The following is an 18,325-nucleotide window of genomic DNA, read 5'->3' as shown; positions in this document are numbered from 1 at the left end:
TTATGAGCTGCATTAGAAACACTTCTTACAAGTGATTTGTATTAATGCCACAATGAATATGATTAGCATGCCGAACAAAACAGTATCTATTAAATTTAGTCATCTAAATTTCAGCTTAACAAAAGAGGAGATATAATGTGCTGATGTAGTGTTATTTAAGAATATTTATGTATAATGATGGTATGTTCTCTATCTGTGTTACTTTTTTCATTTATGGGGACAACCAAGCTTCAGATTGATGCTTCTCACGTATGTGAAGCTGTTTTTTAGATCTGAATTGTGTACATGTATGTTATGGCTACTTATTCCTGCATAATACAGTATAAAGAAAGAATTAGTTTTCCACTTTCCCAAATCTCTGTAGAAACAACATTTTTTAAATATATCCAGTTTAGTTTTCGTAGCCCACACACAAACAATATGTAGGAAAATGCGTTGAATCACCTTGATTTTTGAGGACTTGAATCATGTTCAGGATATCATAGGTTCTGGCTAAGGCCAGGATATACAACCATTCTCCCATATTAGATTTTAAGCTGCTCTACTAAGTTGTTCTTTTGTCACTTAATAATCTGTTACACAAATACGGATGTCTAAAATGACTTGCAGACTGAAAATGTTGCAGTGCATTCCTTACCATCACTCTCAGCCCTGAAGACAAAGTTCCTGTTGACAGTGATCACTTCAAACTTCTGGTCGCCGATGTTGGTAACACGAGTTATAGAGCTGGTTGGGATAAATCTCTTTGAGTACATATCCTACCAAAAACACAAAAGTGAAACAAGCATCATGTTTGGAATATTCTTTTGACTCTTGTAGACCTTCACCTGAATTGCCACCGATTATCTACACACTGCAAAATAATTCTGCTATACATACAGCCATGCTGATGTGTTAATAATACTGGAGCTTTTATTTCTGGTTAATGTGGATATTAGTTTTTGATGACACTCTTTAGGAAAGTAAAACTACATAACAACCTGCTGTCATATAGTGCTTACCTAGCATAAACATGACACTGAGCAAAACAAGTAAAGATGTTATATAACAAGAAGACTGAGCCACAGCTGATCTGATTTATCTTAGTGGAATCACTGATAAACATACTTTGTCATATAATATTTTGTTATCTCTACATGCTTGCACAAGTGTGTGCACGTGCACACACAATTGTTTTGTGACTAAAGCAAATTTTTCATTTTTTGAAAAAAATAAGTTTTTCACAATATAATGTGCCTGAAGTACGTATTCATATGTCTTATTGCATGGAACCTGCAGATATGATTATGAAAAAATTAATCACATGCAAAAACAAACATAACACACCAAGGCAATATACTTTTCTGGCTATATATAACCATTTCAAGGAGAAAAAAAGAATCTGAATTTTTTGACAAGGGTTGCCTTTAGTACTTACATCATAGCTCCACTTTATTTGTTATCTAATGTCTCTCGACGATCTCCAAAGTAAATTAAATTTATTACCTCTAAAATTGCTCGTACTGTAATTCAGGCTCCTCTCTCAAATATAAAACCCTGCTCTATGGTAGTAGGTAAATTCACTACAGTCCTTCGTAAAACATGATGTCTCTTCAGTTTGCAAGCCTGTTACTTTTACAATTGACCAAACCTTTACAAGAAGCTATGCCCCTCGAATGTAAAAACAAGCTATTATTTTCCTCTTCATAACGGTGGCAAATCCATCTTTTGCTCTCTTCTGCCTCCTATCAAAAATTACAAATAAGACTATTCAGCCACCAATTACTTAACTTCCATTTCTTAGTAAATCTTCTAACATCTCACATTAATTCGGCCTAATGCTGATACTAATACTGATGTTGATGCTGATCCTGATGCTGATGCTGATACTGATATTAATGCTGATCCTGATCCTGATGCTGATACTGATACTGATCCTGATGCTGATACTGATATTAATGCTGATCCTGATGCTGATGCTGATGCTGATACTGATCCTGATGCTGATACAAATGCTGATACTGCCTTCTTAGTTCTAAAATAGTCTGTCCATTTTTATCTAAATACTGCAAAGATCAAAGAAATGCTGTGTATAGATGTATCCAAAGCATCTGGTATGGTTAAACAACTGCTTCTTAGTTAACATAAATTCACTGGTCTGGACTCCACTGCCACTACTAGGCTTGACTGTTACCTGTCTAATAGGCAGCATACCCATGTGACAAGATTCTTCCCTATCCATGACTTCCATATCTACTCTTTGTTAAAGATATGCCTGAGCTCTGGTCTTTCCTTTTATTTGCTCAGTATGAAGATGATACAATCATCCAACTGCTCTGTGCCTTCGATATCTGTCATACTGGGCTCCCTCAAAATGTGCTCCACAACACTGAAACTTGCAAGTGAACTCAGGCCTAAGTATTGATGCCAATAAAATCCAGATAATATTTCTCACTTAAAGAAAAACATAGTAAGTTTGCCACTGTTTCGTCTTCTATAAAAAGTGCTAGGAGTTGCATTGAACTCTCTAAAATTTGACTTGCATATTAGGCAAGCCGCAGGCAAGACAAACCAAAACATTGTCATGTTGTATTGTTTCCTCTTCTGTGATGGACTTTACAGGAAAAACATAGGAAGGATGAAGTAAGTGGGGCTACTGCTCTGGATACCAGGTTGCAGGGAGCATCAATGGCAGAAAAAATGTATATATTTTTTAATTTTGTTGTAGTTTGTTTTATCTTTTCTTTCCCTTGTCTTAAGTATGTGTGAGGACTGAGATCCTCACTATCCCTTTAGCATAACCTAACAACTTTCTCTGTCTTGCAACCAGTAAGACAGAGATTTGCTAGGTTATGAGTTAGGGTAGTATGAAAGCAGGGACCTTCACCCCTTATAACAGTAACCATCAGCAGACTATACAATTTTATATGGAAGTAAAAAAAAATCATGTGATTATTCTAAAGAAAGAAATGCCCAAGTAAGGCTTGCTGAAAACATACTTTAGGAGACTACTGAATGGCTCTAGGAGAGAGGCTTTTCTAACAGCTAAAGTCACTGCAGGGGGGCCAAAACTTGTTGAGGTCATTGATAGGCTAGGAGTATGACTTTGACCTTACTATGCATGGGTTTCTTTATGAATTTCAGAATTAGGGGAAATGGAGGAAAGGTATAAAGGAGACCCATTTGAATATGAGCATCCTTGGAGATCTGATCATGGGATGGGGTTGGAAGAAAAAGTTCTTGGTGTTGGTCAAGGAGGCTGCTAGGACAAAGCAAGACTTGCCTCAACTGTGGAAAATGGATTTCACCACTGAAACAATTAGGGACATGCACAGCCATTGCTTGTTGATGCTAGACAGGTTGGCTTCTATAAAAATTCACAACACAGAAATGCCCATTGGGTTATAACAATATGAGATGAGCTGTCAGGGTGGCCCTGCATTTGGTGAATACCCTACCGATTGTGGTGAGACCATATGGAAGGGCATTACAATGAAAATTATTGGTTCCCTCCTTGAAGTGCAGAAACTCTGATGTGCAGGTATGTATTCTAGAAGCCCCAAAAGCACATCCAGCCTGCCTCCAAAATACAGGAAAGGACTTGGGTTGGGGGTTGGTATACTGGCTAAAGTGTTTTAACTCAGAGACAAAAAGTACTGGGTTTGCTTCTTACATTTGAATGGAATTGGTTAAGCTTAAAATGGTCTGCAAAGGCAGCTACCCTATTACTTGCCTATGAACCAAGCTGAGAATATTACTGGAAACTTTTGAGGAGATCAGTTTGAAATAATGGTTAAGGTTTTTAGTTCATAGACACAGGGTACAGGGTTTGATTCTGACCTCAGATTGTTGGCTAGGGTTAAAATGGCCTTTCAGGGCAGTTAGCCTAATATTCCCCTATGAACCTATAAAGTGACTGCATAAAGACAATCTTGAACTTTATTTTCACAATGAGCTGGTTGAGATGCTGAGTTCTAAAACTGGTCTAAAGTCCTTTGCTTTCTATGGAACAAAAAAGAACTCTGAACAGTATCTAGACCTTTTTCAGTTATTTGAGACCTCTTGAACTACTTTGTTTCTAAGACACTGATGACTTCTTTCTGGCTGCACCCTTCAAAAAGTCTGGGATTTCTAAAAGGGGAGGGTACAGAGACTGAGAAGAAAGGAAAAGTATTTGATGTAGCCTCTGGATATGTTACTTATCCATTTGTTCTATTGATGGCTTGCCACATACAAGAGTAGTGGGATACAAGACACCCCAACTGTCTCCACAGTGGGATAGCTTGGCAAGAACTCCGTATTTCTGCATCTGGTCCCCCTGAAGAAGGGCTGTAAAACACCTGATTTTGCTTACTAACTTTGCCACAAGAACAGCATCCATTCTGGTGTCCACCTCGACCATGTTGGCTTCTATTACAATACTAAATGAAGTCATCCTGATAGCTGTTCCTAAATCATAAGTTTCTAGCACTTTTCTTCTTATTAGAAAATGTCTAGCAGGACTGGAGAACCTGACATCAACATCCATGAGCATCTTACTTTTCTGCTCACTCTTCCACATCTTATTTTTTTCTCACGGGCTAAATAGCTTAATGCCCTCAAAAGGGGTATTAGTGAAGGATGCTCTAACGTTCTCAGTGAATCTACAATGACTGAGCTATGAGTGACTGTGAATAGCAAGGCTTAACACAGCTACTTGCTCTGCTCCATTGACTGTATTATGGGCTAGTCAAGTGCTCTGATTCGAGATGGTGGAAACAGCTGATGTGACTGTAACATTCTTTGCAGATTCCACATGCCATCTTAATTTGCTGGACATCTCGTCTTCAAATAAACTTTAAAATCTAATCAAGTGTACAGGTAAATAAGCACACTAACAGGAAAGGTACCACATACATTTATGCAGTTGTCAAAATGGTCCAATGTTCCAGACATCTTATTTAGTGGATGATTCAAAGGATTCTCATATGAAAGTACTCTATCAAACGATGCTGCCACCACTATGAAATAAACCAACACAACCTTCATCCAAGATGCCCAGTTCTGTTGAGTTGTTCCAGAGGAGTGGGCCTAATGTAGAGAAGACTTTTTTCTTCAATGGCAAGTTTAAAGCAGGGTCAAGCTAAAGTAAGACTGGAGTGAGACTGTACTCTTGGCTGCCTCTCAGGGAGTACTTTTATTTTCTCTCAGTGGTATTTTTTTTTTTCCTTAGAAGATGACAGTATCCTATAGGATTTATGTTCAATAATACAGTGCCTAGGAGCAGTATGGCTATGTAATAGGAATCCAGTGGGATTTTTGAAGTGATGTGAATTGGGAGTTGTCGGGAGACCAAATTTACATATCTTTGACTTAGTAGTACTGTGTTGTGCTGGGTACTCACAGCAGTGTGGAGAGAAAGGCGTATCCCAGATGACTGGAGAATAAATGCATTCATGCCAGTGTACAAGAACAAAAGGGGCATCCACAACTGTGGGCAGTACAGGGGAATGAAACTCCTGTCATACTGCATGAAAGTTCTAGAGAGAGTGACTGATAAACACATACGCAGAGTAGCAGAAATTAAGATGGGAGATGAGCAGTTTGAATTCAGATCAGGATGCAGTACAACTGACCCAATGTTTGCAGTCAGACAGATAGCTGAGCAGAAGCTAGAGATGAAGAGAGAGTTCAACTGGACATTCCTAGATTTGGAAAATGCATATGACAAGATCCCAAGAAAACTAATGTGGGCAGTACTGTGAGGTTCAAAGTTCCAGAAACATTGGTAGAGTTAGTGCAGGCTATGTAAGGACCCAGTGACTCAAGTATGAACACTGTCTGGTCTCACAGAGGGGTTTTCAATGAGTGGGGTATGCCCTAGGGTTCAGCTCTGAGCTCACTGCTGTTCATACTGGTGATGGACTATAGCAATCAGGTCAGAGGGACAGATCAACAAAGTTGCTGTATTCAGGCGATGTGGAAATACAGGCAGACTCTGAACAAGAACTTCAGCAAAGGCTAGGGGAATAGAATGCAAAACTGAAGGCACAAGGGGTAAAACTAAGTACAGATAAAACTTTGGCAATTCCAGAAAACTGGGGAAATCAGAAGAAGCTGACAACTGAGACAGAAAGGAAGACAGTTGAACAGGTTAATAGCTTCAGGTACCTGGGAGGGTTGGTTACTGTCGGACAGATGAAGAAGTGAGGACATAAGAGCAGAAGCCAAAGTAGCTCCAATTGCAGAAAAGATCAAAGAGGATAAATAACAGTGGTTCGAGCACACGTGCAGAAAAGCAGAAGACAATCTGGTGAAGAAGATTTAAGACAGACAAGAAGAAGGTAAGAAGAAATGAGGATATCCAGCAAAGAGATGGTCAAACTGTGTGAGAAAAGATATAAAACAGTAAAGCATGAATGTTGAAGAAGGCAGGAGTGCAGTACTGAATTGAGGAAGAGAGTAACAGTTAACATGACACCCAGACCTTATGTAAAAAATGAAAAAAACAGAGATTGATGATGATGATTTGACTTTGTAGTTTGGAATTTTGTGGTGTTTTGGGTTGACTGACGTCAGATTAGTGGTAGGGCATTTTCAACTTTAGGAAATCTGAACTTTATCATAAGGGAGTGTACAAACTAGAACACTGCCTCACTAAGAGAAAAAAATTACCAGATGTATGTCAGGTAAGTGAAAAGGTGGATGTTAACCCTTTTTCTCTAAAGGTAGCCCGCATCAGACAGAAACATTCATGATTTTAGCCTTGCTTTGAAGAACAAGCCTACAGAGTAACAAACAAGCATAAACAAATGGCTCAAGGTCCTTCACTTAAACTTCATAGCAACCAGCTTACAACTGTTGCCAGCATATATACACCAATGTTTAATATTGGCTAGGATATCAAGGAATCTATTTGAAACATGAAACAATCCAAAAACCACAAAATAAAATTGATTTTATGGCACAGAGAACTGGATCTGTGACTGCCACTCCTGCTACTCAGGTTTAAACTTTGAATCCCACTACTGAAGAAGCCAGCCAAGGGAGGGGACAGAGCAACCAGTGCTAACTTACTATCCCATTGGGAGGGTCATGCTTAAAAAACACAGCCTTGAATAACACCTGGGAGAGGGCCAGGGACCAGGCTCAAGCATGGAGGAGAATCAGGGAAACATAACTGCTTGTTAATCATGTTACTGCATTCTGACCAAGATGTAATCTGCAAAAGCAAACATGTACTAGACCCAACACCGCAGGCAGTAAGGAAGAATGAATATGGCATGTACAAAAACATTAGTCATGAATGATGTACAGCTTCTCAACTGTTTGCTCCTGCGCTCTGCCACAAAGGCACACCTACAAGAATGCAGGGAAAACAATGGGCTGATCAGATAAGACCCCTCCCCTCCTAATTTTGATGCTAGATAGTAATGCTATACAGATTTCTGGGATGCCCCCAATGAAAAGCAACAGGTGGCAATAACAAAGACAACATTTTTTTCTGCACAAATGCTCAAAGCATTAATCAGTCATCACATACACAACCTTTAGATAAAGCAGCAAGAATACCACCACTAACAGACAGCCTCAGTCCAAGCACTTGTGCTTGTTTAATTATGTCACTGTCATTGTTCATGAGTGAAAAAGTATAAACCAGGAGGGTCACCAAAGAAATGAGTGACGAGATCACCAAAGAAATCCATTACTTGTCAGATGGTCACATTCTCAGCTTTGTTAGAAAGCACACACACACACACACACACACACACATATATATTTATATATATTTATACACATACATGTATGCAACTGTCGATACGTCATTTAGTTGACAACTTTTTGCTGACTTTAGTTAATCAATAAAAAACTATTGATGATTTGTACAAGACTGCTGTAATAATGGGGTTGGGAAATATGCACTTTCTCTGGTATTGTAAGAACTCAGAGCTAGAATATTTATGTAGTACTTAGTGCAGGAGGCACTCAGCTTCTCAAATGGAGACAGGTTACCCCTAAAAAAAAAAAGAAAAAAAAAAAACATACGCTTTGATTTACATGCTCCAAAGCTATGTTTCAGAGCATCTGTACTGCGTTGTTGATTTTTTCATTATTTTTCATCAACAATTTTAATGTCAACACGTTGGTGTTTAAATGTTTTTAGGTAGAACGCCTCAACATATATACACTTACATATATGTATGTATGTATATCTATATATATATCTATATATATCTATATATATATATATATATATATATATATATACATATATATATATCTATATCTATATATCTATATATCTATATATATATATATATAGTATACTGATCTCTCTCTCTCTCTCTATATATATATATATATATATATATATATATATATATATAGAGAGAGAGAGAGAGAGAGATACATACATATATATGTATATATATATATATATATATATATATATATATATATATAAAATATACACATGCACACATAAATATATATATATATATATATATATATATATACATATATATGCACAAATAGATATAAGATGACTATATATAAATTACAGTTTTACTTCATATTGCCAAAATGCTGAAATATCGAATTTCATTATTTCGACAGTATAAAGCCAAAACCATCACAACACCAACACTTCACAATCACGAAACCAAAACATCGAACAATACAGCACACAACACACAAACCATAACACCCACACCACAAAACAATTAAATACAACAAAGCACCACAAAGACACATACCTACACTACAAAAATGCACCCCCACCCCCCCTACTTATATATGCTAACTCCAAGATCACACAAACAGTAAAGAAAAAAATAATCACACACAGTCAACACACACAATCATACCTCCATCTCCCTACCGTAACCCACTCGTACAAGTTAGAAAAACACTCACGCACATTCACTCACCTTAAACTGCAAACACCATCCCAGCCAAACACTTCCGCAACTTAACATACATGCATAAGCACGAATTCGACATAGTCCTATTCGTGCTTATGCACTTTCGTTAGTTTGAAGTTTCGACTTCATGGACAGAAATTTCTGAAATTCGATATTTCAGCAATTCGTGTTTATGAAGTGAAACTATATATACACACACACACACACAGCTCCTTCAGAAGCATAATTAGAAAATTAAAACAAGTCCCTTAAAGTTGTAGGATCTCTGCCAATATCTTTAAACAAGATGCACTGCCATGTGCAGCCAGGGAGAACAATAACAACTACTAGAAGCAGTTCAAGGCAGCCACTTGCACAGCACGTACTGAATCTACTGTCTTCATCAACAATCAGTAACAGGACCGATGTGGTGAGCATTGTATAATAAATCACAAAATAGCTTGTTATGGTCAAAAAGCCCCAAGGTTAAGTTCAGTGACACCAGACATTGGGTAATGAACAAACCCCCTACAATATAGCCATACCTAATGTTTCTGTCTTGTCCTTAACTGTAAATATTTTCTGGTGATAACCTTCCAAAAGCTAGTCATGTTGTTAGCACACTAGCAAATTGAAAGGTCAAAATGGGCTATACAGTACGAGAGCCAGAAAAATCTATTACTCAGATTAAGTACATAATACATATTAAAATATATTGATGATGCATAAAGAATGTTTGATTAAGTAAAGTGAGTAAAGCAGTCTGCAGGTTCAGTCTCCTATACGTACACTGCTGCAGTTATCTCAGAGGCCTAAACATATAAACTCATCTTATTGCTAATATTATAATCAGTGACAAGGAGCTTTTAAATATGTGTTCCAATATTCATACAATAATATTATGTTTTGCAGCCCTTCATAGGTTCATAGGTATGTACTAGGTCAATGGCCCTGGAGCCTTTACAAGCCTAGCCCATAGGATTACCCTGGCATCGTGCCTCCCAACCTTAGTTTCTAGTGCCTCTGTTGAGTAGAGCCACTGGAGTGATCCCCAAGGTGAATTTTCTATTTCCCATCCACTCATTAAGATTTCTCTTGAAGAGTGCCAGTGAGGTGTTCTGTTTGACATGTGTGGGAAGTCTATTCCATAGCATGGGCAGTTTCTGGGTTATGAACCTGCCCCTCCAGCATGTTCTGTTGATTGTGGTAATGAGGTTGAGGTCTCTGGAGCATGTGGTGCGGGGGGATGGAGATTTTTTTTTAGATGTAGCATTTCTAACAGAGCTGGGTCAGGCATGGCTTTATAAGTCAAGCAGAGATTGCCTCCAAGTAGGCGATATGAGACAGAGAATAGTTGAAGTTTTTTGAGCCTGTCCATATAGGACAAGTGTCTAAGGCCTAGGATCCTCTTTGTGAGGTACTTTGTGGTCTCTCCAGTTGTTGCAGGTGTCTAGTGAGGTACATGCCAATGAGGTTGATGACTGGTCTAATGAGGGAAGAGTAGAGGGAGACAATGACATCTTTCTTCCTGGATGCAAAACCCTTAGTAATGAGATGTGCCACATAGAAGGACTTTCTGACCACAGTGGTAGTGTGGAGGTCAAAAGAGAGGTTGCTGTCAACCTGTGTTCCCAGATCTCTTATAACGCCTTCTGTGTTCAGTAGACTACCATTGATGTGGTAGTTCATGGGAACTGGGTTTTTCCCAAGGGGGATGACACAGTTTTTGGCATTGAGCTTAAGGCCCTGGTTCTGACACCAGTCGCTGGTCTCAGTGAGGCCTTTCTGTAGAATGTCAACATCACTTGGGGAGTTAATAATGGCTCCCAGCTTGCAATAATCTGTGAACTTTGTCAGCCAGAGTCCCGTCATCTTGTACTGGACTTCTCAGAAGTAGATACCAAACAGGAGAGGACCCAGAACTGAACCCTGTGGGACTCCACTCGTGACTGGTCGGCAGTTTGACTTGGAGTCAGCTACTTTCACACTGTGGGTTCTATCTCTGAGACAGTCTGCAACCCACATAGTGATATAGAGGTTGATGCCTAGCTTAGTGAGTTTTTCCATGATTCCTGAGTGGGGAATGATATCAAAGGCCTTGGCCAGATCAAGGTAGGCTGTATGAACCACCTTGCCCTCATCCACAGCTCTGGTGACTGATTCAAAGAAGTCGACCAAGTTAAGCAGGTATAGTCTACCTTTACAAAACCAAACTGTATGGGATCCAGAGTTTGGAGATTCCCTATATTCTTGTTTATTAGGTCCATTATGATGTGTTCCATAGCTTTGCATATCAGACTTATCAGGCTAATGGGGCGATAGTTCCCAGGGTCTGTAGTCACTCCTTCTTTGTGGAGAGGGATGAATATAGCAGTGTGCCATTTGGTAGGGAGAAAGCCTGAGGTGAGGCTGTGACTGAACAGGGCACACAGGTGAGGTGCCAGTTTACTCTGTAGTTTATGTAGAACACAGCCAGGGATAATGTCAGGTCCAGCAGAAGCTGTGTTCTTGGCCTTGGACAGTGCTGTTTTAACCTGTGTAGCAGTAATACTGGGTGCCTGGCAATCTACTGGTATTGTGACTGGTCCTTTGGGGGGGGTAAAGTTGGCACTGAATCTGTCAGCCAGTATATTGGCAATATCTGTTGGCTCGGTATAGAAGGTACCATTGTGCAGTAGCTCAGAGCAAATCTGGGTATTGCCTTGGAGGTTCTTTACATAACTATAGAAGGCCTTGTGGTTGTCTTTACTATCTGCTGCAATTCTGTTTTCATAGCTAGCTTTAGAGGATTTGATGAGGGATCTCAACTTTTTGTTGAGGCTGACAAGGGAGTTTTTCCAGTCTTGGGACGTCACCTTATTCCTCATCAGTTTCCTCCTTCTTTTGAAGAATTTGTTTATGGCAGGGGACCACAAGATTGGCTTCCTTTTTTTATAAAAAAAACAATGTTGCATCAGTCATATATATTTAGAAGCATTTAATATTATAAAACAAAGATGTTTTAGTCAGTGTTATACACAATCAGCAAAAGGCACTGATAACAGCAACAAAGAGTTTTAAGAAAGCAGCATCTTTAACAACCCATCATTGATTGAGATACATGCCCCCTTCCCTCCTAAAAACCAAAAAAAACCCAGACTTTTCAGTTGCAAATACTATTAGTCTGTTAAAGCTTACTGTATTAAAATGATGATGTAAGACATTAACAGGACACATGTTCTTAGTAAATAAATTATTTCAGTGCAGAGAAAAAGTACAGTTGTGTAAAATCTTACCATAACAGTAGATGTCCTTCTCTTCACTGTTGGAATATTCTTAACCAAAAGGATCTCTTGCCAAGGATACCCTAAAATCTGGCCAGTATACCAAAGCCTTTAGTACATATAGGTGCTGTACGTCAGATGTATGGTCTCCCAAGAAGATGTGTAGGGCATAAAGGTGATGTATGGATGCATACACTCAGAAATGAAAAAGCCCCAGGAGGAACAGAATGTCACTAGGGACAAGGAAAAACATGCATCCAGAAGGAGAAAACAGAGAACAGCCCCTCAGCCAGGAGGGTAAGACAGAACAGGTTATAGCAGAGGGAGCAGGATGTGGAGAGACAATACACCAGTGAAGAGAAAGACCTGTTATGGTAAGACTTTACACAACTGACCTATGTCCTTCCATTTCACTGTTGCAGTATTCATAACCTAAGGGAGAAACTAAAGCTCAAGAGGAAACCTGGGAGGAGGATGGCATGGAAGAGCCCTCCAGATATCCATGCAGGCTAGACCTAGCAAACCCCTGGAAATAACATCCAACTTGTAATGCTTAGTGAAAGTATGAACGAGTAGCAGCCTCAAGGATTGAATTGGTACTCGGGCCCCGAAAAAAAAGCACCAGAGGAGGCAACAGCCCTGGTAGAATGAGCTTTTATTGATGAGAAAAGACATTTACCATGAAAGGAATGACAAAAAGAAATGGCTTTAGAAATCCATGGTTTGCTTAGAAACAGACAAACCCAAAGACCTGGGATGAAAGGAAACAAAAACCTGCTCAGATTTTTGAATTAATTTAGTTTCATCTACATAATACCTGAGAATTCCATACAAATCCAAGCTGTGAAGAATCTTCTCACTGTCAAAACTGCAGGGAAGGAAAAGAGAAAGGCAGATGAACAGACTGATTAAGAGACAGCTTATGGACCACCTTGGGAATACAAGAAGGGTTATATGAAGAAAAACCCTGTCTCTGTGGAAAATTAAGAAAGAATGAACAGATATGACAGGCTGAAGTTCAGACTCCACCTTGGCCAAAATGAAAGCTAAAAGAAAACAGTCTCCCAAGTACAATGTTGCAAAAAAGCTGAAGAACAAAAAGTACAGTTGTGTACACTTACCATAAAGGTAGATGTTCAAGTGTATTCACTGTTGCAGTCATCACTTGTGGGTTATCCCTGATGGGTAGCCCTCATCCGGTCCGAATACAAGAGTAAAGATTCTCCCTCCTGTGTCGGCTGCGGTTGCCAGTGACAGATATCAGGTCATCAGTGGCATAAAGCAGGGCAGCCAATTCCATTACATCAGTTTTTCTTGCCCTAACCAATGGGAGCCCTATCCACAAGGCCTGGGTAAGACCATCCTGGAGGAGGTCCCCAGGCATATGAAGGTGTGAATGAACTGTAGAGAAGAATAGGGGGAAGGACAGAGGGAAAATAGGACTGCAACAGTGAATACACTCGAACATCTACATTTATGGTAAGTGTACACAACAGTACTATGTTCTTCATGTTTCACTGTTGGGAGCAATCACTTGTTGGAAGATTCCCAAAGCTGAATTACGGGTGGATGGAAACAAGGGAAGAAGAAGGAGAACAGGTTGGATTGTTCTAGGTAGGGGCAAGCATTCCCTGCAGAACTGCAGAGGCAAAGCCTGCCTGGGTTTCGGAAAACAGAGGTAAGTGGTAGTGTTTGGTGAAGATGTGGACCGAAGTCCAAGTGGCAACTTCTAGGATGTCTTTGGTAGGGACTCCTCTTAGGAAAGCAGTGGAGCAGTGGAAGTAGATGATGCCCTAGTAGACTGGGAATGAATAGACTTGGGTGGAACTTTCCCATAAAAGTGGTAGCAGAATTGGATACAGTGTGATATCCTTTTGGAAATGGTCTGCTTGGAGATAGGTTTGCCCTCTGCCCCTGGAGCAAAGCTGACCAGGAGTTGGTCAGTCTTCCTGATAGACTTGGTTCTATCCAAATAGTATCTAAGTTGTCTATGCACATCTAGTAAATGAAGGATTCTTTCCCCTTGTTCTGAGAGTTGGGATAGAAGGTGGGGAGATGTACAGCCTGGTTTAGTGTCAAGTCTGACACCACCTTAAGCATAAAAAAAGGAATTAGTCCTAAGGGATACCCTGTCTGAATGAAAAATAATGAAGGGCTCAATGGCCATGACAGCCTGGAGCTCGGAAACTCTCCTAGCTGAGGTAATGGCCAGCAGGAAGGCAGTCTTCCAGGAAAGATGTTTTAGTTCTGCTGAGGCAGCTGGTTCAAAGGGAGGTAAGGTCAGTTTTTCCAAGGCATAGTTCAGGTCCCAGGCAGGTGTGGGTGGCCTGATGTGAGATACCCCTCTAATAAATTGTTTTAGCAGGGGGTGGGAAAACAAAGGTTGCTCTGAATGAAAGTGGACAGAGGCAGCAGAGGCGTGAATTTTTATGGAAGAGAAGGATAATCCTTTTTTCAGTAGCTCTGCCAAGTAGTCTAGAATCAGAGAGAGAGATGCATGTGAGCTGCTTGCACCTTTAGTCTGGCACCAGGAGTGGAATCTTTTCAATTTTTCTGAGTATGATTTTCTGGTGCTGGGCCTCCTGGCCTCCTTAATTATGTCCAGGACCTGCTTGCTCAAGAGTGGGTTGTTATCCACCTTTGGAGAATCAGCCATGTGGATATGTTGAGAATTTGTAGATTTGGGTGCAGTATTGACTCTTTTGCTTGAGTCAGAAGCCCTTCTGTGAGAGCAGGTTCCTGGGTGGTTCCTTGGTTAGGCTGAGTAGCAAGGGGTACCAATGTTGCCTGGGCCAATTTGGAGCAATTAGGATGGCTCTTGGCCCTTCCTCTCTGATCTTTAGCAGTACCCTTGGTATCACTGCCAAGGGATGGAATGCGTAGACAAACAGGTTGCCCCAGTGGAATGATAGAGCACCCACCTTCCAGGCTTCTGTGTGGAACCCCCTGGTGCAGAACCGGTACAGCTGGCTCTTCTGTACAGAAAAGAAGAGGTCCCCCTCTGGTGTTCCCCAAGCTGGTGTGATACACAGGAAGGTCTCCCTCTGAAGATGCCATTCCTGGGGTTCTAAGCAGTTTCTTCTGAGGTGGTCTGCTAGGGTATTGTGCTCCCCTGGAATGTACTGGGCTATCAAATGAAGGCCCATCATAGAGGCAGTCTGCCAGAGAAGCATGGCTAGACGGCAAAGAGGGTGGGAGTGTGTTCCACCCTGCTTGTTGATGTACCACATGACTATAGGATTGTCTGTTTTGATGAGGAGCACACCTGGAATCAAGTGAGTCTTGAAAGTGACAGCCCTGAGTACTGCCATCATTTCCTTTTGGTTGATGTGCAGGTGTAGGTCTCTCTGGTCCCAAGTGCCTTGGGTGCAGATGTTGCCTACGTGTGCCCCACAGGCTTTGTATGAGGCATCTGTGGTGATAGTCTGGCCATGGGGAAGAAACAGAAAGGGTACAACCTTGTTCAGTGAGCAGGCTTCTGCCCACCATAAGAGTTCAGCTCTTAAGAAGGGGATAAGGGGCAGATGTATCTCCAGAGACTGAGAGTGCTGGCACCAAAGATTTTTTAGGTACCATTACAGTTTTCTCATGTGCAGTCTGGTAAAGGGCACCAACAGGATGCAGGATATCATGAACCCCAGCACTTGTAGAAACTTCCTTACTGTAATGTGCTTTCTGTAAGCTGGTTGGGAGAAGTATTGAGGCAGGAAGTTCTGCTTTTCTGGAGAGAGAGGAAGGCTGTTTGGGTGGCTGTGTCCAGGAGAGCTCCCAAGAAGGAGATTTGTCTGGAGGGCTGGAAATATGATTTTTCCTTGTTGATGGTAAAGCCTAGAGAGGTAAACAGGGCTTTGACAAAGTAAAGGTCTTGCAGGAGCTTTGCCCTGCTGTCTGCCTGAATGAGGCAGTCATCCAGATATGGGTAAATTTGGATGTTTTGCTGGAAGGCAATGACCAGAGCCAGGCATTTGGTGAAAACCCTGGGAGCAGTAGATATGCCAAAGGGCACAGCAGAGAAATTAAAGTGTTGTGAGCCTGCTCTGAAGCGAAGAAACTTTCTGCAGGACTGCCTTATTGGAATGTCAAGGTAGGCATCCTTTAGGTCCAAGGCAAAAAGCCAGGCATTTGGGGTCAGCATGGGTAACATTTTTTAGAGTGTGAGCATTATGAATTTTGGCACTTGCAGGGAAAAGTTTAGTGTGGATATATCCAGAATTGGTTGCCAAATGCCCTCTTTCCTGGGCACCAGGAACAATCTGGAATAAAACCGTTTTCTGGTTTGTTCCTAGGGGACAGGATCCACCACCTTTTGTGCACAGAGTTTCTGAATTTGTGATGGATAGCCAATTGTCTTTGTACAGGGATAGCCTTCCTCCAAACTTTTGAGGGGTGGGTGCGGGGCGGAGGGGGAGTCATTGCAAGTCCTTAGGGTAGGGAGTGGACTTAGAACTCCCTGCCCTGGGAGCAGTAGCGGTCCATGGCCTAGGTCCTTGGGGTTGCTGCCTGGGTGGTCTGTCCCTGTGGGCTTTCCTTTGTCTAGGTCTGGTTTGGGAAGGAAAGGACCAGTATTTGGAGGGAAAGTTCCTACTGAATCTGGGAGGTTGGACCTGGAGGAAGTTTTTAACTGCCTGCATAGATTTGCCCTTATCCTCCATTCTCTTGATCACCTCCTCAGCGTTAGATCCAAACAAGTGGTCTTTATCTAGGGGGGTGTCAAGGAGTTTTGATTTAACATGATCTGGCAAAGGTTGTTCTTTTAGCCATGCATGCCTCCTAATGACTGACCCAGTCACAGCAGCCCTGCTAGAGGCATCATATCCGCAGTGTAGGGAATGCTTTGCCACTTGAGAGCTGGAGTGCTCCCTGGAAATAGAGCTGTCTGACAAGGATGAAATCTTCTGTTTTAATAGTTTCAAGGTATGTTGCGGATATTTCAACATATGGAACTGGCAGTTAAGAGCTCTAATAGGCAGAGTAGCAGAGGTATACACTTTTTTACCCCATCTGTCTAGAGCTCTGCTCTTGTCTGAAGGAACAGGATTTTTTGATGAACTGACCCTTGCCCCTTTGGGTACCTGGGTGATGACCTCTAGGTTTGCTGCAGGATTTTTGAACAAGTACTCGTGGGTGTCTGTCAGCCTCTAATACCTAGCTGGCTTTCTAGGTGCAGGGGGGAGGGCATCAGGAGTGAGGATAAACTCCATAAAAACACCTTCCACCACCTCCAAATGGGAGGGATAGCTAAGGGTTTGTGCTGGGGCAGATCTAAAAACTCCCTTATTCCCTTCTTAGACTGGGGGTAATCCTGAGCTTCCCAGTGGAACTGTTCCCTGAGGGTGTGCAAGGTCTCACCAAATGATAGGTCCTCAGGGGGGGGGGGGTGCAGAAGGAATGGATTCTTCTACATTAGAATCCTCAAAGGGGGTAAGGGGCTGTTGCTCATTATTAGAATCCAAATAATCAGGTTCTTCTATATCATGTTCTGACAGAATCTCTGGGGAAAGATCCCTTTTCCTTTGGATGGAGTGGTCTGGTTAGCTCTGATACGAGATATAAGGTCCTCCGCCATCTTATGAAGTTGTTGTGACTGAGCAGGTTGGAACAGTTTTTCTACCAATGGTCTTGCTCTTAGGCCTCAGTGCTTCAATGGGCCTGTGAGTGGCTGTAGCTGGCGGCGTGGTCATCGTTTTTTTGTCTGGTGTCAGTTGCCAGAAAGGCCTCCTCAGAAGCCAGTGTCTGCATAGCGGCTCTGGACCCAACCATGGGGCAGACAACTGAAATATCAGCAGATGTAGACTGGTCCAGATGCATACCAGATTCTGAAAGGGTCTCGGTAGAGGCCTGTGAATAATCATGTCGGGCATCAGGGGCTGCATAGGCATAGGCACCTCACTGAATTCCAGAGAGTTGACAACTGGCTTCAGGGAGAAGTCATCTGTAGGCCTAATTTTATGTGGTCTGTCCCTTTCCTTATCTTTTCTGTTTTTTTGGGAATATCCACTGCATGCTGACCAATGGATGCCATTTCGTAATGCACACACCTGTCTCTGAAATGTCTGGCTACAATTTCTGCTCTATGGCGAATAGTCCTAGAGTTAAAGAGGGCACAGAACCAACACCCGGGGATGTTGTGGTCTGGGCCTAAACAAGTTACACACAGGTTATGAAAGTCTTGGTGTGGTATTTGTTTTCCACAGTGGAGAC

General features: G+C 41.4%; 1 protein-coding gene across 6 annotated transcripts in view; it reads right to left on the bottom strand.

The window, feature by feature from the left end:
- Positions 1-18,325, bottom strand: part of ARAP1 (ArfGAP with RhoGAP domain, ankyrin repeat and PH domain 1) — a 2,759,262-nt gene that overhangs the window by 1,219,641 nt on the left and 1,521,296 nt on the right. For all 6 annotated transcript variants that reach the window (XM_044073028.1, XM_044073030.1, XM_044073029.1 and 3 more), the window contains one exon: positions 638-758. In XM_044073028.1, coding sequence (XP_043928963.1) covers positions 638-758 — 121 coding nt within the window. The remainder of the gene's footprint in view (positions 1-637; positions 759-18,325) is intronic.

This window comes from Protopterus annectens, chromosome 5.part1 (assembly GCF_019279795.1).
Source record: "Protopterus annectens isolate FY-2018-M chromosome 5.part1, PAN1.0, whole genome shotgun sequence".
NCBI lineage: Eukaryota > Metazoa > Chordata > Ceratodontiformes > Protopteridae > Protopterus > Protopterus annectens.
Note: the sequence above shows the minus strand (reverse complement) of the source record. Positions and strands in the feature narration are given on the sequence as shown.